The 26,406-nt window shown below is 37.4% G+C and overlaps 1 protein-coding gene across 1 annotated transcript; it reads right to left on the reverse strand.

Moving 5' to 3' along the window:
• Positions 1–272: 272 nt before the first annotated feature.
• Positions 273–25,719, reverse strand: LOC100376175 (2-acylglycerol O-acyltransferase 2-A-like). Its single transcript, XM_006819526.3, has 8 exons — positions 25,517–25,719; positions 14,866–15,018; positions 13,561–13,677; positions 12,944–13,155; positions 2,433–2,934; positions 2,007–2,181; positions 1,191–1,390; positions 273–564 (listed from the first exon to the last, which is right to left on the reverse strand). The coding sequence occupies exons 1-8, from the start codon at positions 25,608–25,610 to the stop codon at positions 410–412; spliced, it is 1,608 nt and encodes a 535-aa protein (XP_006819589.2). The 5' UTR covers positions 25,611–25,719; the 3' UTR covers positions 273–409.
• Between the last annotated feature and the right edge of the window lie 687 nt (positions 25,720–26,406).

A 26,406-nucleotide genomic window follows, 5' to 3' on the forward strand; every position in this document is an offset into this window, starting at 1 on the left:
TCAAACAAACCAGCACTTTAGTCTACCTTGGATTTTACCCATGAAGCTTTGTAAAATTTTCGAGTAGATAATCAAATTTACCTCAATTTTTCTCTTTAAATGTCTATGAATATATCCCTTTGCTTATAGATACGCTAAATATTGTGTTTGAAAATAAGTGCTCTGCCTGCTGCCAAGCTTCATATGATGACATCACATATTTAAACAATGTGTTATGAGTAGCGTCTATCTTTAATCGTGGTTCCATGTGACATCACATATTCCGGACACTGTTGAATAGTTCCGTAAATGAAGTTTATTAATGGATTAAATCTATTTGCAAACACAAGTTGTCGATCTGAATGGCTGGGAGATGTTGCGCTCCCATATACATCAACATTTGTAACGTGCAGTGTGCGTTATGTAACAATCATATGTAGATAAGTTCCTTGTCTTTATAGCCTTCATAATTAACTTTGTGTTCCTCGAAGAGAGCCTTTAATTTCTCACAGTATATCTGATGTAAATTGCGCAAGTCGTCCCGCGTTGGTTCGGCAATCTTCTTCACGGGAATGGGAGCTCCAACTGCGTGTAAGCAAATTAAATGTACTACGTCAGTATTTGTGACAATCGCGAAAGTTACACATATTATATATATACTGTGTTTGTGAAGCATTTTTGGAGATGAACCTTGACGTCATACATTTATATTGCATGTCATGCTAAGCACAATAGGTAATATTCCTCCCTTGAATATTCAGATATATTGACCTTTAATAGTTGTCTTGTTCTGGTTATAACACACACTGTGTAGTTGACGTTGTCGGCAAATTTATTTTATACACAAAAAAAATGCATACTGCGTGCAGCCTTATGCCACACATTACTTGTATCACTACTGTCTAGAATTGGCCAATGAGCATTCTATAATTTCCCTGTTATATGCCATGACCTGGGCTTCGAACACTCCAAATATGCGACAAATTGGATATTAATCAAGTGTAATCATAACAACAATTTGATTGGCCAAAACTCACCAATTCGCCATAGCCGTGATACAAATTAATTGCACTTTACGCCCGAGAATTATATGCAGTAACGATCACGTGATGACCATGATTTAGCCAGTACATAACTGTATACGTGTAGTTCGATCATTGGTCCCACCCACATTATAATATATGAATAATTATTGGCACATTTGTACTTACCCACAGTGTTGATTGGATGTCTATGAGGCAATAGTCCAAAATTGTAATTAAATATTCCTCTACCATGAAAGAAAGGGATAGCAAATCCCATCAACTTTTGCATGAAATTCTGAACACATCTGACCTTTGACCCCTCAGGATTATCGACTTGAGTATAGAGATCAGACTCCCCAAACGAGTAAACAGGAACCAAATGAGCACTGTAAGAACGCAGTGGAATTAATTATACTGAGTAACGTAGATAGAAAAGAATCAAACAAATATTACCAATTTGACATTACAAACACGAACTGATAACGACTTTATAAATCAATGTGTTCAAACATTTCCAGTTGGAACAGTTTATATATATATATATATATGGTATCTTATATTGAACCTGCACTGTAGAACACCTCAGTGAAAGTCTGGACATTTCTCAACTTTTGCATGCAGTACAACATGAGAGAAATTAGAGAATGATTTTGATACAGTTGAGGTGGATTAACTTGGCCAATACGAGGTTAACAAAATGTACAACCTAGCACACATGGAATAGTAGACTGTGGATAGTCCTCGGGCCTAATGTAACTGTGTATCCTGGACATTCAGCAGTCATTCGCAATCTATTCACACCTATTACGTTTATACACAATATTTAATAATAATATAATAATTTAATATTAGGTACGACCGACTGTCGACAGTCTAATGAAATAGCTACATTGTATAGCTTGGCGTAACTCGTATAGTATGGTGCGGATGGGATGCATGTACACACTAGTATATCGATGCAGCATAGATGCAAACATTAACAGTACACATGGCATAACCTACCCATGCTTTAAAGCCATTCGACAGAACCCCATTCTATTCTTCAATAATACAAGACAAGTGCCCGGTTTAGATTCTAAAGATTCCTTAGCGCCACCCACCAATATAACACATGCATTGCCCCTTTCGCTATTTTCAAGTATGTATTCAATACTATCCCGACTTACATCACAGCAACCTATAGTGTGAAATATAAATATAGTGTTGTGCATTATTATATCTGTGTTTATCCCGGCTTACTTACATTACAGTACCTATACATCGAAATACAGTATAGTCTTGTGCAATATTACATGTGTATCCTAACTTACATCACAGTATCTATGCATTGAAATATAACGTGGTGTTGTGTAGTGATATAACACATGTGTGTCGTGGTATAAGTATATGTACTCATTTATCAAATAAACAAACATGACGTTTTCTTACCTGGGAGCATATAATAATCATGTACTATCGGCAAATTGAGCAAAATCTTCATGATCATTAAGTAAGGCGTGATTCCGGGAAATAACTTACTAACCCCTGTTGCTTCGGTGCCAAAGTGAATAAATGCGCCCATTCCCATGATACCATGCGGATGATAAGCAATCACATAGTTATATTGTGGATCCAGTTCGTGCGTTTTTATCAACTTGGCTGGGAAATAGTCTCGGAAATATCTCCATAGTACCCAGGTACGATACCACTTTGCTCTGCGACCACCGCGAGAAGGGGTATGCCAGTCGTAGCAAAGCCAGCACAGATATATCAGAGCTAGCCAGTAATATGATGTATAAAACACCACATACAGGACAAGCAAGGTGGCCATAGTATGCATTATAACAAAACTAAACACAAATTTCAATGCTGCCAGTGTCTCCAAACGTCGATGTAAAGGCACTTTAAAAGGAGCAAAATCAATACCCAAAAATGTAGTCATGTTGGTGGCCTGAAAACAAGTAGAAAAGAAATTACTCAAACCTTGATTAATAATTTGCAGTTAGTATAGCAGCCAGCTGTCATCCGACGAGTAATGCATACCGGATTGATCCGATTGCACGTTTGATTCAGTTTTTCATATAATTAAATATTTGACTGTGACGATCTCACTCCAGAAACTTAGGTTACGTTATTCTCAAAGCCTCGGTCGTGTACTTCCGTTGGTGACGTGCGGATTTTTGTCGCACTCAGTCGATCCCTTAGAGAACTTATCGACTTTAGTATCGACTGTAACAATAATGCCATTGCATTACTAAGATTTGCTGAGACAGCATTGCCGAAAGTAAAGTAAAATGTTATTAGAATGCACTTATATAAGAAATACCCAAGGATTTGGCTACAATCAGGCAAACTTCCATCCTAACAGTTAAATTGACATCTTGAAGAAACAAATAATATTCATCAATAAAAGGGATACGATATAAAATAATCTGGGTATTCTTATATCAACAAATATCCCACCCACAATTTTCTGCGAGTTCTTAAGCTCAAGTCGAGGGATAATGGTAACCTTAGCATAACACAGTAATTACAGAAAACATTCAGTTAATGTACATGTATGCAGTAAAGCAGTGAGGGCCACAATAAGCAGGGATACCATTTATTATTTAAATCAGATTACCCCATACTAAGTATTGTGATGATGAAGTTTATTCCAGTGTGCGAAAGAATGTCTAAACTAGTCAATTATTACTGCACAATTTTGCACCAACTTTCAACAATACATCAATTTGAAAGTAAACAGTCAATGTACACTACATTAAAAGGCAATGTTTAACAAATATTTCATAATGAGGGAATTATTTCTGTGCCATTTCAATTGCGATTTTTTGAAGAGTTGTGGCGAATATTTATTTTTTCGCAGACACTTTTTCTCTTCGTAACAATTGACTTAGGAATTGGATTCATTGTCATTAATGCGACTCAGACATATAACATTGCCATTAACAATGAATTAATTAACAATCAATTTTGCGTCTTATCAATGACATTTAGTAGGTGGTTATTATGCAGATAAAAAACAGACAGGGGGCCCAAGAACTGTTTAATTTTCTCCATAGGTCATATGGAGTAGTATTTACTTTGCTGTCGTGTATTTTATTGCATTGAATGATAACCTATCATAGTAGGCATGTAGGGGAGTGAACTGTGTGCGTGTGTGAAATACACATTGAGTATTTTTGGAACAGGTAGATGGCTATTGACATCTATTTCCGAATATATACTTGTTGATTTCAGTGTGTAGGCAAGTCGCGTGACTGTGATATAATGTTCAAGTTAAGTTCAATGAAATATACATATATCATTGCGATCGTAGGAAATGTATGCTTGAAGTATGTTGTCATATCTATGTCTGATTTAATATTTTCACCAATTAAGTCCGGAATATATTTATAAATAATGCATCTAGAACCAACCTTGATTTAAAAACTAGTTGATCGCTATCATTATTTATACCAAACTGAATTAATACAATGCTGGATATCATGTATACCACATGCCTTGACTATAAAACACTAAAGTGTAAACTAGTATTTCATATCAATATACAGTGCAGAACACATCAAACCTTTATGATTATTATTTTGCAGGATTTATTTTGTAATTTTGGTTGTGCATTAAAAACCGTATATTTGAATATTCAGCCAGAGAAGCATAAGAGAACCAAACATGTGTTCAATTGTGAAACGAGCAGTTAGGTCAAGTATTAAGTACTGCCTGCAGTGGATAACGTGATGCATCGTTAGTATCACACACCTAAGGGCTGATAGGTCAGATGTGATATAGGTCATCTAACTACAGTCACGGTGAGAGGTTAATACACACTCATGAAAACACCCATAGTAAACAATGTCCTTTACATGATAAAATCTCTCCTTTGCCAATGCCACCACGATATGGCGGAATGTTATCAACTACTGAAAGAAATTAAATTGAAAATTATAATAAACATTTCAAATACTGATCGTTTTACAATTAATCAAAACATGCATTTTCATTGACCAAGCATATAATGTGACATCATAAAGTTGAATAATGTGTAGGGGGCAAGGGGGGATAGCTGGTACAGGTTACAGGAATTAAAAACGACATTTTACATTTTTGCAGGAAAAGAAAATTCTATTTACAGTAAAAAATAGGTTTTTACACTTTACAAATAAAGCAAATTCCTAACTACATTTTACATTTTTATAATATTTTTGATAATTAGAGTTTAAGAATCAAAATTGAAAACTGTGTACGAATTAAGACATTTAATTTGGAAAATGCTTTATACGCTTACAAGAAATAATACATGTATCTTTGTACAAATTGTGAACAAATACAATAGCTGATTACATTTTACACCTTGCCCATGTCTACGGATTACATTTTTTATTTATTTAAATTACCTTATTACGAAAATAAAAACAATTGATTACAGCTTACGAAAATACCGATCCTCTGTGTAGTTTTTACATGTTTACCAGAAGTCGGTTCTCCATATGACCCAGCTAAGGCATATTGTATTAGATTAGACTACGGTTTCAATAATTAATATTGAAATGTTTACCATAATAATAACTGTATGCACCATTGTCCAATAAATCAACATACCGGCTTTCGTTTATTTTACTATTACATTGTAGCTGTTTCGGTGCATGATAATGATTACACTTAAAGCGCGGTGGTCGTCTCGCAGCGCGTGTTCGAATGTCATGTAAATAAACAATGTATTTTATACGCGTTGTATACGTCGCTATGAGTCCCACATCGAACAGGACGCAGCACGACGACTACCGCCCTTTAACAAAAGTATACTGTAATAATACTATCTAGAATATTCCTATTCGGACATTGTGCCAAATGTGCTAGATAGGAATCATCTATTTATATCCTCAAAATGATACCATTGACGGAACAGCGATATCTGCCTACAACACTAGATTTCAAACCTTTTATAAACACTTGTAAAACACATATACACTAGTAAGGTTGATGGTGAGGTGGGGGGGGGGGTATCAAATTAGTGAAAACGAGAACTTATTTCACTCACCAAGTTATCAGGAAGAACAAATCAGTGTATGTCAATGTGCGGTCACACAGTTCAGGACAATTGTGATTGCAGTAGATTCTAAAACGATTTACACAGTGGTCAGTGACATTTCATCATTAGAACTCGGTGATGCCGTAGTTCCAAGGGACAGCACACTGAGTAAGCGCACCGCCAAATGCACTCTTCTATTTCCCTGATATAAGACGTTATGACAGAAATGGGTGTCGTACAATTGACAAACAAGTTCGAAGTCCATATCATATCTTATCACAGCCCCGGTCACAGCCATACATGCTTGTCACCCAACTTGTGCAGCGCCATCATACACATTGTGTTACATAACAGAATATTTTAGAGCGAATACTTTTCTTTGCAATAAAGAAATATATATTAGGAATCAAAGATTTTCATAATAATAATTTAACACACTACCATGATCAGCAATAATTTCAAATAATGTACAAAATCAACCACAAATATAGTATTATTTTTCTTCAGCGAAAAAAGCTCAAATCACGGATATATTTGCAAGAATCTTTGAAATAACTTCTAAGATAAAGTTTATCATAAAGCAGTATTCCATAATATCCCATATCTAGAATTACATCTCAATAATTGCTTTGTTTGAACTTGCTTCCAAGTCTGTTCTAGGAGAATACAACATTACTAAAATTAATTCTGCATGTACTAGCTAGCCACAGATACACATTGTAAGTCTATGGAAAGATATATTTGATGCAAAATGTAGGTATGAATGAAAAAAACAATAAATCAATGATCAAGAAAAACAAACAAAAAATAGACTAAACTGAAGCTTAGAAATAAAATAAGTATATTTTCCCCGAGATGCTGAATTGTTCGAGTAATGAACATAGAGTTACAAACATGACCACGCCCTTATTTTAGAAACCACGGCCAAATTGTAACCTGATGTTCAATTAGCGTTTTACAGAACTTTGAGTTACGGGCAACATATATTTTTGTCTTTGTTCACATTTAGTAACGCAAACTTTAATTAACAGTTGACCGAACTTCGAGTTACGGGCAAGATGGATTTTGTTTAACGTTGTGTATTTCCCATAATTCAATGTTTGATTAACTGATAATTAAAATTGGAGTTACTAAATTTGAATGTTAAACAATAACTAAAAACAGTGATGGTCCTAACTTGTAATATACCGGTACTTGTTTTTAAAACAATTTATAATCACAAAAGAAAACGTATGTAATGAAAATAAGTTTCACATTGTGTAAAGGCTATTATATCCCTCAAATCTATTATGTTGTTAGTCACAAGGGCAGAGATATGTCACAAAACATGCTATGTTTTTTGTGAGTTCTGTGCTACCTGTCGAAGAACGGTGAAAAAAAGTTGAAGAAACAGCATAAACTCTATTTTGAAGCAATCCGGAGCAACAAAATTTCTTACATGTTGCACATGTAGGGGTAATCTTGTTACATTGTTCAGGAGTCTCAGCAACTATCCCAGAGTGCAGTTTCACCGTGATGGTTGCTAGATGGTGAAAATACCCAGATGTCAACCCTAAAGATTAGTGGAGATTCTAACCTTGCATCTCACTGATTGACTGCCTAGGAAGACTACTGATGCACAGAAATACAACCTGTACATAGACTTTTGAATGTGCTGAATTATTCCGTGTCAAATTGTAGATTTTTTCATGAAAAATTTTGGGAAACTGTTATATTTTGTGGACAGGTTATTATAAACAAGCCATGCATGGCACAGTCCCAGTTAGTTGTCGAATTTAAGATATATAGTTTTGTTTACAGTAATATAGCTGGAATATAAACATGTCAGGAATATGATTTTGATGATTGTTTAACATTTAAATGATTGACATTTGTATCTGGTTGTCAAACGAGTATTGAGAAATATTGCTCTGGAACTGCATTAATTAAGACAAAATCAGCCATTTTGAAAACATGTATAATGAATATATAAAATTTGAACATAGTCAATCAAAGCATGTCAGAGATATGGCTCTAGAAGCCCATTCATTAAAACAAAATGGCCACTAGTCAGCCATTCTGAATCCGATCTAAAAAATAAAATAACGTGCATCAGGAACCAGTAATGTCTAATGCATGTACCAAGTTTGAACAAAATCTATCTGTAAACAGCAGAGAAATTCTTGATTTTGATGATTTTTTAGCCAAAAATGGCCACCATTCGGCCATTTTTAATAGAATCATCAAACCAATATATCTGTATATCTATGACATGATGTATAATGAATATTTAAAATTTGAACATAATCAGTCACAGCAAGTCAGATATGGCACTAGAACCACATTTATTAAAACAAAATAGCCACCAGTCAGCCATTTTGAATTTTATCTGAAAACAAAATAATGTGCATCAAGGTCCTATAATGTCCAACGTATATACCAAGTTTGAACAAAATCCATCTGTAAACAACAGAGAAATACTTAGTTTTGATGATTTTTAGAACAAAAATGGCCACCATTTGGCTATCTTGAATCAGATCGTGAAACAAATTGATGTGCATATGTACAATATCATGTATGATGTATGTGTGAAGTTTGATTGTGATTGGTCCAGGCATTTCTAAGATACAGGTCCGAACGCATGCATGCACGGACGGACGGACGGACAGACAGAGGTCAAAACAGAAGTCCCCGTTTTCAGACTGCAGGGACTAAAAACCATCTCATGGGGTAAAATTGTGTAGAATGCATGACCATCTTCAAGTTTAGTTTCATATACATGTATTATACTATATTATACATGTACATTTGGGTAGCAAGAAAAACATATCATAATCTTAGCCACAGTGACAAATAAACAACAAATGCAATATTACAAACTTTTATTTCTGAAACTTTATGAAAATGTTTTATTTTATTAAGTATACATATTTCATGGTGAATTTGCACAAAGAAACCACCCTTTCCCATAATTCATCAAGTTTACTTGCATTCTATGCATGCTAATTGATAATCTATACTGGTTTTATTACTATATACATGAATCTATCATCAATGGCAAACACCAAGTACAAATGATAATGTCATGACAACAAGCCGAGGCATATGACAGCATTCTACATTGTGGTTTGAATGCGATGCAGACAAACAAACAATTTAATGGTTGACCAAGAACATGAATTGTTTCATATTGTTAATCCCTGGCAGTATAACTAGGAACAAATGGGGGAATACAGCATTTCACACACAAAAATATTTCCAATAAATAACTGTTGCAAAAGAATGTTCCACTAGTAGAAAAAAAGAAAGAAAAGTGTACACAATTATAATAAGTGAGGCGCTGTATAAAGATTAAGATACATAATCATGGGTTACACTAACTCATTGCCAGTGGACATTATCTGGGTTTCTACCAACTTTACGCCAGGTTTGGCTACAAAAAATTTCATTTTCACCACCAATGAATAACAATACATTGATTCTTCCTGTTGTGATATAAAGAAATATAATGTATATATAATGTATGTATATATATATATATATATATATATATATATATATATATATATATATATATATATATATATATATATATATATATATATATATAATATATATATAGGACGTGGGTTGAAGCAGAATTCCTATTGCATAATAATGCTAATTTAACATAAAAAATCAATAATACCGGTAATGTCAATTTATTCAAAATTTGAAACATAAATCGTCAAAATACCTCATTTTATTTTTTTGGTCAGCCACCTTTGTTTGGATCAAAAACTTATGTTGATGTCATAGAATTCATGGAAAAACAAAATGGCCATCAGTCAGGCATGTTGGATCAAATTAACAAATCGTTGTGAAATGCATCAATTACTCATTACAGTTGATCCTTCCACCAACTCATAGATACCCAAGATCTGGTTATTACACTGGTAATATGTCAAAGAACCTCATTTTTTTATCTTGTCAAAATACTAACAACCATGTTGATTTTGAAAAGAGTGATCTATGATGTCAAAAGGGTCAAATCTTCTAGGTCATAAAGATGGCAACCTGACGAAGGGCGGATATTACTCCCAGCATTGGAAAGACGTCGTTGCCATGTTTTGTCACAGAGAGAGATGATTACCAGATGAGTTGGCAGTGATTTTTCCTAAACTGAATTTATTGCTTTCTAAACCATATTGAGACCATGAATGAATGTTTTTTATATTTTATATTTCGCTATATGTACTCATTACAAACCACCTCAGACTTTGGTTTTAAACTAAGCTGCAACATTGTATACACAAACCACATAGGTACATTGTACACGTAATAGGATTTTATCGATAATATCAGTTAAATTAAACATCAGAACATTGATAATATGAAGCATATTCCAATTTTGTACATGCATCTGACAAATGATATTTCAATGTTATTTGCTAAGTGGTAATTGCTAAGAAAAACCTGTATTAAACATCATGGCTAAAGCTGATTTACTCTTAGCAGAAACTAAGCCACTAAAACAATGAAATATGTGACAAAACTTGGTGTTCCTGTATTGTACAAAAGTAAAAACGAATATTAAGCATTAAATTTTAATTGTTTAAATACAAATATGTTATTTTGTTTTCTTGCTACCACTTTTTGAATTAGTTTTAGCTTTCTTCTTACTTTTTGGATTTGCATATTTTGCTTCAAGGCTAGAAAAGAAGTCGTTCATTTCTTGTTGCCTTGAATTTTGTTTTCTTTTGATCATAGCTTGTAAAGCATCCTCGCTATCACCTAATCCAAGTCTCTTGGCAACATCCTCAGCTTCAGCTGCTTCTGCCATTGCCTGTAAAATAATACAACATAATTATTTTTCTGTAAATGAGTTTTAATTATTGTAACAAAAACATAGACAATTTTATTTTATTTTAATTAAATATTTAAATTAGATAGAAATAAACATTTGTATTTCCAAAAAACTTAATACATAATCAAACTGAGAAACTTGTAATAAGACCTATAAAACCTCTCATTTTTGATGTAAAAAATGTTTGCATATTGTGATGAAAGAATATCCATACTGCATTATGTGATTATATGCAAGTAACACAATAGATGTTCTAGTTTCTCCTTTTCCACACACCTGCAGACACACCAAGATGCGAGTGTGTCATAAATAATACCTATTCATATGCATACAATCATAGGATGTTTTATTTGATACATCATGATATATAGCACTGAAATGTATCTCCTTTAGTCATTCACTTTGTACAGAATCACTAGATGATGAAAAGAATATCTGCACTAGAGTACGTAATTTTATGGGGAGACTTTAAAAAGTGGACACACATACATGTAGCCTGCAAACACTCACCTTTCTCATTATTTTCTTGTAATCAGTCTGCCATGATCGAAAAACGGCTTTATAGTTAGTAGTATACCTCATGTAGTGAGCAGTACATAATAGTACTTGTATGATAGTGTACATGAATTTGTAAATTTGCTAGTATTAGATAAACTAGTGCAAGGCCTCACTATTACAAGAGAGGCAAATAACAGGCAAAAATATATTGCAGGCATTTTAATTTTAGTGCTACAATGCAATTGCATGAACAGCACAAATTATTTCCAATTCTACACTCAGTTGAAATCTGAAGACCAGGAATTCTCACCTTGCCACAGAAAACAATCAACACAATATCATCATTTAAATAGGCCAAAGCTGTTTTGAACAGCTCCAAACTTAAGGCTAACCAGGTGAGCTTTGCAAAAATATAATTGAATTATTGTAATATGGTCACACATTAACACAAGTTTGTGTGAATCTAGTGGGAAAACAAGACAGCACTGCAAAAGGAATATATGCTGTATATGTCCGATATTCCACCTTGAGCAATGCTTCAAACACTGCCCAGGGCGATCTTTAGGCACATTTTTTAATCGCTATCTCAGTCCATTATAGTCTCAATAAAATAGTCATGACAAGGGTTACAAGATATCAAGAATAATCCTGTCAGTATTATAAGTGAGACTTTTACAATCTAAAAGACATTTTTTTTCGTGGTATATTTTTTATGTAATATAATAAATATGCATTAGTTTTAACTTCATTGGTATTTTTGAGTATTTAAAACGCTGATTATTACTCAGTCATGATGATAATAGCATCAATTTGTAACGAAATACAAGTAAAATTCAACTTATTTTCAATTAACACTCAATGTAAAATTATATTTGTTTCATCCATGGGTTGACCTGAAACTGTGTCATTTTACCTGATAGGTCAAGCCAGTTGTTAACCAATCAGAATGCTCAGTGGTGCCAGTCAAAAGTATTCAAGAATTTCTGATTAGCATCAGATGCAAATTGCAACACAAAACAGAAATGATTCACAAGTGTTACAGTTACGGATGTTTGCCACTGATTTTTATGGGAAAAAAATGGCACAATATTTTGTAAAAGAAACAATAAATTGGGATTTTGGGGAGATGAACTTGTTTAAGGTAGTCACAATTTCACATCATATTCTTGAACAGGTGTCAGTGGCTACAAATTATGTAAACTGAACTCCAATTTAGGTGTCTATATGATTCACAAGTGTTACAGTTACGGATGTTTGCCACTGATTTTTATGGGAAAAAAATGGCACAATATTTTGTAAAAGAAACAATAAATTGGGATTTTGGGGAGATGAACTTGTTTAAGGTAGTCACAATTTCACATCATATTCTTGAACAGGTGTCAGTGGCTACAAATTATGTAAACTGAACTCCAATTTAGGTGTCTATATAGATTGAAATGTTCTAATACTGACTCCTAAATACTTACAGGACATTTCTGACACTTTGATCTGCACTAGATATTTTCTGTGACTCAAATATAAATTGCTGAAACATTGCGATTTTGGATGAGTGATGTATTAGATAAATATGGTATATATAAGAAACCAAAAAACAATAGCATACAATACCTTTTTCTTTCTGGCTTTTTTCATCTTCTTGTTTTCCTTTGTAAATGCATCAAATGGTGGTAATTCAGTTTTATCAACACAGTCTTTCAGAATGGTTTGAAATCTGTCTTCATCTTCAAATGTAGCACACAATACTGTATTTAATATCATTTCCATATCACCTTGGCAACTCATGTAAGCACTTTTCAAATCATTTAACTCTTCATCAGAACCTGTAAGAACCAAAGTGAAGGTTGCATTCATAAATAGATGACAAATGATGTCTAGAAAACAAGTGGGTTTTGTTGTTTGTTGTAAATAATCTACTTTATGACTACCGGTAATATGAATATATTCATAATTAATATATGACATTTTCCTTCAAGGTTGGAATATTTTGCCAAAAAAATGAAATATTTTTTCACAGAGGTGGTAGATATAATGCTGTGATTGTTTTGTTATCACATGTATACTAACTATTTAGAGGTATGGCAGGTATTTTTAGCAAACTAGTAAAACAATTACCACATGTCATATCTGACTAGGAGCATTCAGAAATTCACCCCCAGTAACTGACTCAATGATGTGAATTTACCATGATCAGCTGACCAATAGGGGTTAACAAACATGATATATACCTTTGTATTTCTCTTCAAATTCTTTGATATCTTTAACGGAAAGTTCTTTGTATATTAATTTCCAGTATGCCAACCAATCACGGTTCTGTTCTACATCTATTTCATCATCAACCTCACCTACAAAAACACAATACACATCGTGTTGGTCAGTAATGTAACACTGCAATAAACATGGAATATACAGCTTTAATTTGTAATCAAATAAAATAAATTACACAATGTGAAGCCATGGTTGTTCCAAAGCACAAGTTCGATATTTGTCCCACATAAACCAGTAAGCACATACATTGTTTTTTGGCTCTCCGCTCCACTAGGATTGCCCTTAAAATCACTTTTGTGTGTGGTGTCAGCGTTATTTTCTGTCTTCACATATTATTCTTCTGTTATTTTTTTGGCTGGAACTAATTCGCCCACTGTTGCCATGGTAACACCAAACAAACTTATTTTTTAATAGCTTTGTAACAAATGAATCTCCTCCTACAAATTTAGGACTAAAACTGTTGGACACAGCTCATTCTATTCACCTTGAGTGTGGGCAGAAGAATACTATTTGCTTTTTGACATCACTGAGAAATTTGACCTTAAAGTTGGTGTAACTTCTCACAGGGAACAGCTTTTTAACTTCTCTGATTTTTTTGGGCTAGGCCGATTTCGTCTATACTTTTCGTTCATATTGTTGAGTGGTAAAATCTGAAATAAAATTCTGACTCACTGTTGCCATGGCAACAGTCCCAAAACACTGATTTTTGAATACTTTTGTTTCAAATGTATTTGTATTTCCTACCAGTCTTGTATTACCGGTAACAGTGTTCAAATGATCATGCTTTTTATTTTGGCCAAGTTGCACACTGACAAGAGATCTCAGGCACCGACATTGTTTCACTGTAACAACATAAGTCCCAACACAACTATGAACTTTGACTGGACTGTAAATGCTGTGTTCAATCAAAGAATCTAGAAAATACAATCACAAAACAGTTGGGAAAAAAAAAAGTTTGTAATTTAATTGAAATCTAGGTTAAAGGGTCAACTTGCGTGAATATAATGATAACATCAAAAGATGTACATTTTGTACTAGTAATATAGTGGTGTGACCTCAGAAGACTGAATGCTCGTTGCGAGCGTATATGGGGCCCCAGTTTTAGTTATAAACCAACGTTAGCTTCGTTAGCTTTGTTCTATCATGGCAACAGCCGAAAACATGTTGTTTGTTTTTTTCAGCGAAGCGAATTGCCCATCAGCCTACATGCTTGTTTAAATTTCACACTTCTTGGCAACAACCACCTTATAACAAAATGATATTACCTGATTCATCGTATAAAGCTCTCCTGTTAGTGTCAGAAAGTAATGTATAAATTTGACTCAAAACTTGGAATTTTTGAGTAGCATCTTCCTTATCCACATCTTGTACTCTATCCGGATGAAATGATAAAGACTGACGATAATATCCACGTTTGACTGAAATTAAAAATAAAAAAAACATTCTTGATACCTGTGAGTGAATCGTGCAACCACAAGTATGTTATGATAGTAAATACAACACACTTCAGAAAAGCATAAACCACATTTCCTTGTTTCCTTGTTTAAATGCAGCTCAGCTCCCATTGGCATAAAACAGTGTCAGCTCCCATTGGCATAAAACAGTGTCAGCTCCCATTGGCATAAAACAGTGTCAGCTCCCATTGGCATAAAACAGTGTCAGCTCCCATTGGCATAAAACAGTGTCAGCTCCCATTGGCATAAAACAGTGTCAGCTCCCATTGGCATAAAACAGTGTCAGCTCCCATTGGCATAAAACAGTGTCAGCTCCCATTGGCATAAAACAGTGTCAGCTCCAATTGGCATAAAACAGTGTCAGCTCCCATTGGCATAAAACAGTGTCAGCTCCCATTGGCATAAAACAGTGTCAGCTCCCATTGGCATAAAACAGTGTCAGCTCCAATTGGCATAAAACAGTGTCAGCTCCCATTGGCATAAAACAGTGTCAGCTCCCATTGGCATAAAACAGTGTCAGCTCCCATTGGCATAAAACAGTGTCAGCTCCCATTGGCATAAAACAGTGTCAGCTCCCATTGGCATAAAACAGTGTCAGCTCCCATTGGCATAAAACAGTGTCAGCTCCCATTGGCATAAAACAGTGTCAGCTCCCATTGGCATAAAACAGTGTCAGCTCCCATTGGCATAAAACAGTGTCAGCTCCCATTGGCATAAAACAGTGTCAGCTCCCATTGGCATAAAACAGTGTCAGCTCCCATTGGCATAAAACAGTGTCAGCTCCCATTGGCATAAAACAGTGTCAGCTCCAATTGGCATAAAACAGTGTCAGCTCCCATTGGCATAAAACAGTGTCAGCTCCCATTGGCATAAAACAGTGTCAGCTCCCATTGGCATAAAACAGTGTCAGCTCCAATTGGCATAAAACAGTGTCAGCTCCCATTGGCATAAAACAGTGTCAGCTCCCATTGGCATAAAACAGTGTCAGCTCCCATTGGCATAAAACAGTGTCAGCTCCCATTGGCATAAAACAGTGTCAGCTCCCATTGGCATAAAACAGTGTCAGCTCCCATTGGCATAAAACAGTGTCAGCTCCCATTGGCATAAAACAGTGTCAGCTCCAATTGGCATAAAACAGTGTCAGCTCCCATTGGCATAAAACAGTGTCAGCTCCCATTGGCATAAAACAGTGTCAGCTCCCATTGGCATAAAACAGTGTCAGCTCCCATTGGCATAAAACAGTGTCAGCTCCCATTGGCATAAAACAGTGTCAGCTCCCATTGGCATAAAACAGTGTCAGCTCCCATTGGCATAAAACAGTGTCAGCTCCCATTGGCATAAAACAGTGTCAGCTCCCATTGGCATAAAACAGTGTCAGCTCCCATTGGCATAAAACAGTGTCAGCTCCCATTGGCATAAAACAGTGTCAGCTCCCATTGGCATAAAACAGTGTCAGCTCCCATTGGCATAAAACAGTGTCAGCTCCAATTGGCATAAAACAGTGTCAGCTCCCATTGGCATAAAACAGTGTCAGCTCCCATTGGCATAAAACAGTGTCAGCTCCCATTGGCATAAAACAGTGTCAGCTCCAATTGGCATAAAACAGTGTCAGCTCCCATTGGCATAAAACAGTGTCAGCTCCCATTGGCATAAAACAGTGTCAGCTCCCATTGGCATAAAACAGTGTCAGCTCCCATTGGCATAAAACAGTGTCAGCTCCCATTGGCATAAAACAGTGTCAGCTCCCATTGGCATAAAACAGTGTCAGCTCCCATTGGCATAAAACAGTGTCAGCTCCCATTGGCATAAAACAGTGTCAGCTCCCATTGGCATAAAACAGTGTCAGCTCCCATTGGCATAAAACAGTGTCAGCTCCCATTGGCATAAAACAGTGTCAGCTCCCATTGGCATAAAACAGTGTCAGCTCCCATTGGCATAAAACAGTGTCAGCTCCCATTGGCATAAAACAGTGTCAGCTCCCATTGGCATAAAACAGTGTCAGCTCCCATTGGCATAAAACAGTGTCAGCTCCCATTGGCATAAAACAGTGTCAGCTCCCATTGGCATAAAACAGTGTCAGCTCCCATTGGCATAAAACAGTGTCAGCTCCCATTGGCATAAAACAGTGTCAGCTCCCATTGGCATAAAACAGTGTCAGCTCCCATTGGCATAAAACAGTGTCAGCTCCCATTGGCATAAAACAGTGTCAGCTCCCATTGGCATAAAACAGTGTCAGCTCCAATTGGCATAAAACAGTGTCAGCTCCCATTGGCATAAAACAGTGTCAGCTCCCATTGGCATAAAACAGTGTCAGCTCCCATTGGCATAAAACAGTGTCAGCTCCCATTGGCATAAAACAGTGTCAGCTCCCATTGGCATAAAACAGTGTCAGCTCCAATTGGCATAAAACAGTGTCAGCTCCCATTGGCATAAAACAGTGTCAGCTCCAATTGGCATAAAACAGTGTCAGCTCCCATTGGCATAAAACAGTGTCAGCTCCCATTGGCATAAAACAGTGTCAGCTCCCATTGGCATAAAACAGTGTCAGCTCCCATTGGCATAAAACAGTGTCAGCTCCCATTGGCATAAAACAGTGTCAGCTCCCATTGGCATAAAACAGTGTCAGCTCCCATTGGCATAAAACAGTGTCAGCTCCCATTGGCATAAAACAGTGTCAGCTCCCATTGGCATAAAACAGTGTCAGCTCCCATTGGCATAAAACAGTGTCAGCTCCCATTGGCATAAAACAGTGTCAGCTCCCATTGGCATAAAACAGTGTCAGCTCCCATTGGCATAAAACAGTGTCAGCTCCCATTGGCATAAAACAGTGTCAGCTCCCATTGGCATAAAACAGTGTCAGCTCCCATTGGCATAAAACAGTGTCAGCTCCAATTGGCATAAAACAGTGTCAGCTCCCATTGGCATAAAACAGTGTCAGCTCCAATTGGCATAAAACAGTGTCAGCTCCCATTGGCATAAAACAGTGTCAGCTCCCATTGGCATAAAACAGTGTCAGCTCCCATTGGCATAAAACAGTGTCAGCTCCCATTGGCATAAAACAGTGTCAGCTCCAATTGGCATAAAACAGTGTCAGCTCCAATTGGCATAAAACAGTGTCAGCTCCCATTGGCATAAAACAGTGTCAGCTCCCATTGGCATAAAACAGTGTCAGCTCCCATTGGCATAAAACAGTGTCAGCTCCCATTGGCATAAAACAGTGTCAGCTCCCATTGGCATAAAACAGTGTCAGCTCCAATTGGCATAAAACAGTGTCAGCTCCCATTGGCATAAAACAGTGTCAGCTCCAATTGGCATAAAACAGTGTCAGCTCCCATTGGCATAAAACAGTGTCAGCTCCCATTGGCATAAAACAGTGTCAGCTCCCATTGGCATAAAACAGTGTCAGCTCCCATTGGCATAAAACAGTGTCAGCTCCCATTGGCATAAAACAGTGTCAGCTCCCATTGGCATAAAACAGTGTCAGCTCCCATTGGCATAAAACAGTGTCAGCTCCCATTGGCATAAAACAGTGTCAGCTCCAATTGGCATAAAACAGTGTCAGCTCCCATTGGCATAAAACAGTGTCAGCTCCAATTGGCATAAAACAGTGTCAGCTCCCATTGGCATAAAACAGTGTCAGCTCCCATTGGCATAAAACAGTGTCAGCTCCCATTGGCATAAAACAGTGTCAGCTCCCATTGGCATAAAACAGTGTCAGCTCCCATTGGCATAAAACAGTGTCAGCTCCCATTGGCATAAAACAGTGTCAGCTCCCATTGGCATAAAACAGTGTCAGCTCCCATTGGCATAAAACAGTGTCAGCTCCCATTGGCATAAAACAGTGTCAGCTCCCATTGGCATAAAACAGTGTCAGCTCCCATTGGCATAAAACAGTGTCAGCTCCCATTGGCATAAAACAGTGTCAGCTCCCATTGGCATAAAACAGTGTCAGCTCCCATTGGCATAAAACAGTGTCAGCTCCCATTGGCATAAAACAGTGTCAGCTCCCATTGGCATAAAACAGTGTCAGCTCCCATTGGCATAAAACAGTGTCAGCTCCCATTGGCATAAAACAGTGTCAGCTCCCATTGGCATAAAACAGTGTCAGCTCCCATTGGCATAAAACAGTGTCAGCTCCCATTGGCATAAAACAGTGTCAGCTCCCATTGGCATAAAACAGTGTCAGCTCCCATTGGCATAAAACAGTGTCAGCTCCCATTGGCATAAAACAGTGTCAGCTCCCATTGGCATAAAACAGTGTCAGCTCCCATTGGCATAAAACAGTGTCAGCTCCCATTGGCATAAAACAGTGTCAGCTCCCATTGGCATAAAACAGTGTCAGCTCCCATTGGCATAAAACAGTGTCAGCTCCCATTGGCATAAAACAGTGTCAGCTCCCATTGGCATAAAACAGTGTCAGCTCCCATTGGCATAAAACAGTGTCAGCTCCCATTGGCATAAAACAGTGTCAGCTCCCATTGGCATAAAACAGTGTCAGCTCCCATTGGCATAAAACAGTGTCAGCTCCCATTGGCATAAAACAGTGTCAGCTCCCATTGGCATAAAACAGTGTCAGCTCCCATTGGCATAAAACAGTGTCAGCTCCCATTGGCATAAAACAGTGTCAGCTCCCATTGGCATAAAACAGTGTCAGCTCCCATTGGCATAAAACAGTGTCAGCTCCCATTGGCATAAAACAGTGTCAGCTCCCATTGGCATAAAACAGTGTCAGCTCCCATTGGCATAAAACAGTGTCAGCTCCCATTGGCATAAAACAGTGTCAGCTCCCATTGGCATAAAACAGTGTCAGCTCCCATTGGCATAAAACAGTGTCAGCTCCCATTGGCATAAAACAGTGTCAGCTCCCATTGGCATAAAACAGTGTCAGCTCCCATTGGCATAAAACAGTGTCAGCTCCCATTGGCATAAAACAGTGTCAGCTCCCATTGGCATAAAACAGTGTCAGCTCCCATTGGCATAAAACAGTGTCAGCTCCCATTGGCATAAAACAGTGTCAGCTCCCATTGGCATAAAACAGTGTCAGCTCCCATTGGCATAAAACAGTGTCAGCTCCCATTGGCATAAAACAGTGTCAGCTCCCATTGGCATAAAACAGTGTCAGCTCCCATTGGCATAAAACAGTGTCAGCTCCCATTGGCATAAAACAGTGTCAGCTCCCATTGGCATAAAACAGTGTCAGCTCCCATTGGCATAAAACAGTGTCAGCTCCCATTGGCATAAAACAGTGTCAGCTCCCATTGGCATAAAACAGTGTCAGCTCCCATTGGCATAAAACAGTGTCAGCTCCCATTGGCATAAAACAGTGTCAGCTCCCATTGGCATAAAACAGTGTCAGCTCCCATTGGCATAAAACAGTGTCAGCTCCCATTGGCATAAAACAGTGTCAGCTCCCATTGGCATAAAACAGTGTCAGCTCCCATTGGCATAAAACAGTGTCAGCTCCCATTGGCATAAAACAGTGTCAGCTCCCATTGGCATAAAACAGTGTCAGCTCCCATTGGCATAAAACAGTGTCAGCTCCCATTGGCATAAAACAGTGTCAGCTCCCATTGGCATAAAACAGTGTCAGCTCCCATTGGCATAAAACAGTGTCAGCTCCCATTGGCATAAAACAGTGTCAGCTCCCATTGGCATAAAACAGTGTCAGCTCCCATTGGCATAAAACAGTGTCAGCTCCCATTGGCATAAAACAGTGTCAGCTCCCATTGGCATAAAACAGTGTCAGCTCCCATTGGCATAAAACAGTGTCAGCTCCCATTGGCATAAAACAGTGTCAGCTCCCATTGGCATAAAACAGTGTCAGCTCCCATTGGCATAAAACAGTGTCAGCTCCCATTGGCATAAAACAGTGTCAGCTCCCATTGGCATAAAACAGTGTCAGCTCCCATTGGCATAAAACAGTGTCAGCTCCCATTGGCATAAAACAGTGTCAGCTCCCATTGGCATAAAACAGTGTCAGCTCCCATTGGCATAAAACAGTGTCAGCTCCCATTGGCATAAAACAGTGTCAGCTCCCATTGGCATAAAACAGTGTCAGCTCCCATTGGCATAAAACAGTGTCAGCTCCCATTGGCATAAAACAGTGTCAGCTCCCATTGGCATAAAACAGTGTCAGCTCCCATTGGCATAAAACAGTGTCAGCTCCCATTGGCATAAAACAGTGTCAGCTCCCATTGGCATAAAACAGTGTCAGCTCCCATTGGCATAAAACAGTGTCAGCTCCCATTGGCATAAAACAGTGTCAGCTCCCATTGGCATAAAACAGTGTCAGCTCCCATTGGCATAAAACAGTGTCAGCTCCCATTGGCATAAAACAGTGTCAGCTCCCATTGGCATAAAACAGTGTCAGCTCCCATTGGCATAAAACAGTGTCAGCTCCCATTGGCATAAAACAGTGTCAGCTCCCATTGGCATAAAACAGTGTCAGCTCCCATTGGCATAAAACAGTGTCAGCTCCCATTGGCATAAAACAGTGTCAGCTCCCATTGGCATAAAACAGTGTCAGCTCCCATTGGCATAAAACAGTGTCAGCTCCCATTGGCATAAAACAGTGTCAGCTCCCATTGGCATAAAACAGTGTCAGCTCCCATTGGCATAAAACAGTGTCAGCTCCCATTGGCATAAAACAGTGTCAGCTCCCATTGGCATAAAACAGTGTCAGCTCCCATTGGCATAAAACAGTGTCAGCTCCCATTGGCATAAAACAGTGTCAGCTCCCATTGGCATAAAACAGTGTCAGCTCCCATTGGCATAAAACAGTGTCAGCTCCCATTGGCATAAAACAGTGTCAGCTCCCATTGGCATAAAACAGTGTCAGCTCCCATTGGCATAAAACAGTGTCAGCTCCCATTGGCATAAAACAGTGTCAGCTCCCATTGGCATAAAACAGTGTCAGCTCCCATTGGCATAAAACAGTGTCAGCTCCCATTGGCATAAAACAGTGTCAGCTCCCATTGGCATAAAACAGTGTCAGCTCCCATTGGCATAAAACAGTGTCAGCTCCCATTGGCATAAAACAGTGTCAGCTCCCATTGGCATAAAACAGTGTCAGCTCCCATTGGCATAAAACAGTGTCAGCTCCCATTGGCATAAAACAGTGTCAGCTCCCATTGGCATAAAACAGTGTCAGCTCCCATTGGCATAAAACAGTGTCAGCTCCCATTGGCATAAAACAGTGTCAGCTCCCATTGGCATAAAACAGTGTCAGCTCCCATTGGCATAAAACAGTGTCAGCTCCCATTGGCATAAAACAGTGTCAGCTCCCATTGGCATAAAACAGTGTCAGCTCCCATTGGCATAAAACAGTGTCAGCTCCCATTGGCATAAAACAGTGTCAGCTCCCATTGGCATAAAACAGTGTCAGCTCCCATTGGCATAAAACAGTGTCAGCTCCCATTGGCATAAAACAGTGTCAGCTCCCATTGGCATAAAACAGTGTCAGCTCCCATTGGCATAAAACAGTGTCAGCTCCCATTGGCATAAAACAGTGTCAGCTCCCATTGGCATAAAACAGTGTCAGCTCCCATTGGCATAAAACAGTGTCAGCTCCCATTGGCATAAAACAGTGTCAGCTCCCATTGGCATAAAACAGTGTCAGCTCCCATTGGCATAAAACAGTGTCAGCTCCCATTGGCATAAAACAGTGTCAGCTCCCATTGGCATAAAACAGTGTCAGCTCCCATTGGCATAAAACAGTGTCAGCTCCCATTGGCATAAAACAGTGTCAGCTCCCATTGGCATAAAACAGTGTCAGCTCCCATTGGCATAAAACAGTGTCAGCTCCCATTGGCATAAAACAGTGTCAGCTCCCATTGGCATAAAACAGTGTCAGCTCCCATTGGCATAAAACAGTGTCAGCTCCCATTGGCATAAAACAGTGTCAGCTCCCATTGGCATAAAACAGTGTCAGCTCCCATTGGCATAAAACAGTGTCAGCTCCCATTGGCATAAAACAGTGTCAGCTCCCATTGGCATAAAACAGTGTCAGCTCCCATTGGCATAAAACAGTGTCAGCTCCCATTGGCATAAAACAGTGTCAGCTCCCATTGGCATAAAACAGTGTCAGCTCCCATTGGCATAAAACAGTGTCAGCTCCCATTGGCATAAAACAGTGTCAGCTCCCATTGGCATAAAACAGTGTCAGCTCCCATTGGCATAAAACAGTGTCAGCTCCCATTGGCATAAAACAGTGTCAGCTCCCATTGGCATAAAACAGTGTCAGCTCCCATTGGCATAAAACAGTGTCAGCTCCCATTGGCATAAAACAGTGTCAGCTCCCATTGGCATAAAACAGTGTCAGCTCCCATTGGCATAAAACAGTGTCAGCTCCCATTGGCATAAAACAGTGTCAGCTCCCATTGGCATAAAACAGTGTAAAATGATGGTTAATCCCCAGACACTTTAGTGTATTAAATTGTTTAACTCCAACCATGAATATTTAACGTAGCTGTGAATAGTCAATAATTTAGTTGTGATTCATGCATGGAAATTCAGAGTTATGACCTAGCTGTTTGGTTACACAAAATAACTAATACATCTAGCATTGGGTCTCAGTTACCAGTTTGGGAAAAGGTACATGTATCTGACAATGAGAATTATCATAATTAGCATTGTTATGTCGTTTGAACAGCGATGTAAACAATTGCAACCAGACAACAAGAGTAACTGGCTGATAAGCAAATTAACAAAAGCTAAGATATGCGTGGATACAAACCTTGATTCAAACCCAATGCTGTATTTTGAGTTTGAGAACTAAAATTTGGCTGATTACATGCATCTGATTCAAAAAATGAGGCAACATGGTCAAAGTTCACAGTTAAAGTTAAGCCAAACAACATAAAGCTCCCCAAGGAAAGAGCTTCACAAATGTAGGAGAATGCTATTTTACAATCTTTCTCTAGATATTTGATTTTTCACCAATATTATGTAGTTCGCCAAATTGATTTTCCAGCAAAGAATTGTGGGTGACATCATATCCACAGTTGTGAAAAATTGAGAAAATACTTTAACACATAAACAAAAGTGCAAACATAACGCCAAACGTTATGTTTTTCAAGTTTGCTGTCAAGTTTTCTTAAGTTACTCCACGTTTTTATCATAGATTACTTCAATATTTCACAGTTACCGAAATTTTGTATCTAAGAAACTGAACCAACAATAACACAGTGCCATTGAATGACAACAACAAAGTATCAATCTACCTTTAAAAGAATCAATCAAGCCATAAAAAAATATAATTTTGGCATAAAAATGACCAAATGTATGTTGCATATATATTTACTACCTCTTTGGTGAAGCAGGTAAGTTCTGAATGGCATTTGTAATTGTACCAAGCTATAGTACTAGTGTAACACCTTAAAGTTTCTATCCTTGGTAGCTCATGTAATTCATCACTGGTGTCAAATAGAACCATAGTTATTTTAACAAAATGTTCTGGTATTATTGGTTGACTAGGAAATAGGTAAGGGATCAGAGATATTGGTGGCATATCCACATCACTTTTCCAGGTAAGTACAGATACCCCTCCTCACTTTTCTGGTGCAGAGGTCATTCACAACGACAATAATATGTATTATTGTTCATCTGTCATCGTAACGCCATAAGTTACAGCATGCCGTAATTTTGCAGTATTTTACGGGGTATATTCATCCTACCATATTAGGAAATGTGAATTCCAAATATGGAATGAATACGTACGTAAGCGTCCTCTAATAATAAAAACAAACATGGCTGCTACCAGGATTTGACTGGACTCCACACAAAGAAGTTTGCTGATTCTGTTCTAAACTTTTGGATTTGGCATTCACATGATGTATCCTTGGAAGGAAAAGATGTATAATAAGACAGTATGCTTTTGCATCAACCTCCACTGCTCATCGCTCGATATTCCCACTGTACTGTCTTAATAATAATAATATTTATTCGCCATAGATTGTAAGTATTACAGGGAAATCATTAAATATAGTAATAAATACAAGTAAATTATGAAAATATGTAAGATAATAATAATAATAATAATAATAAAACTTTCAATAATCTATCAGAAATCATGCATTCGTACAGTTATAAAAATATTTTTTTTAAACTTTTTTGAAACAGGCACGATTGTGATTGTTTTTAAATATGACGGAAAGTTATTCCAAAGTATAATTCCCTGGTAGTCAATAGGTGATTGTCCCAAGCTAGTTTGTTTTCTAGGAAGAGAGAAATTAGTTGAAAATCTAGTGTTATAGTTGTGTTCTGGGAAAAAGAAATAGTCACACACATTACGAGGGATTCTATTAGAGTGAAGATCATGGATAAATGTGCATGTGTATTTCTTCGTTCATATATGAGGTATCCTCGTAATAACCTCATAGTATTGACAGATTTTCTCACGCTACGCGCTCAAAAATATCAACACTGATTTGAGCGATGGATAGAACGAACTTCAAATACTCACCCTGCCTTTCGGTTGATTGTTTTTCCACCCCTAAAATCTTGTATAAATCACTAGTACCAAACAATTGTTCACAACTCTCTAAAAGTCGAGGCATTTTGCTGAAAATGTCAAAAGCTAATGGGATACCAATACAATACAAACTCACACGTGATTTTACTTGACACTGCAGATGTCATAACGCATGCGCAGACCGACTTGACAAACCCCGCAACTTTGACGCTAGAGGGCGACTGACACGAAACCGAAAACTCCATGCAAGGCTCAGAAACTTCATAAACGACAATGTTAAACATATGACGAGATTGCTATATGAAAATGATAACCAAAGTTGAAAACATGGCTCAAAAATTGGAAATCAAGACACACCTACTGTATTTAGTGATTTCTCTAGGTACGCATCCAATTATGTATTTCCAGGTTAAGTTCTCATGTATTTTCATTTTAAATTGATCTAAGATCTAATAACTCAAGCATATACATATTTATTGTCATCCTAGGTTATATGAGTAACATAGTCTGTGATCTTGTACAATGCACACATCTACCTCTATGTACACAATAAATTAAACAAGATTAAATAAATAAATTAAAATACACAATTGTACGCGTTATACCCAGAGATTCTGAGACTACATAATAGTTTTAATAAGTATATTTCAATACTATTTTTAGAATCTAATTCGCATAAAATAATTTGATTTATGCCTGTGTTCAGCATATTCTAAATTATTTACATTTCTAGTGATTTATGAACAAGGAATTAAAAAACAACAAATTTTCCTAATTACATGACAACCTTGATCAATGTCCAAGCTTAAAGTAGCTTAAAGTATTGATTGTCACGTGACTACGGTAGTAGTAACTTCGGTTTGGATCGAGCTCTGCAAAAA

Source organism: Saccoglossus kowalevskii, chromosome 1, assembly GCF_978046115.1.
Source record: "Saccoglossus kowalevskii chromosome 1, keSacKowa6.1, whole genome shotgun sequence".
Lineage (NCBI taxonomy): Eukaryota > Metazoa > Hemichordata > Enteropneusta > Harrimaniidae > Saccoglossus > Saccoglossus kowalevskii.

Excerpts from the sequence above, each read along its gene's own strand:
- LOC100376175 (XM_006819526.3), bottom strand. The coding sequence starts at position 25,610 with ATGCCTCGACTTTTAGAGAGTTGTGAACAATTGTTTGGTACTAGTGAT. Across the intron at positions 15,019-25,516 it reads ACAATCAACCGAAAGGCAGG|TCAAACGTGGATATTATCGT; the intron begins GTGAGTATTTGA and ends TTTTAATTTCAG. Across the intron at positions 13,678-14,865 it reads AGCTTTATACGATGAATCAG|GTGAGGTTGATGATGAAATA; the intron begins GTAATATCATTT and ends GTGTTTTTGTAG.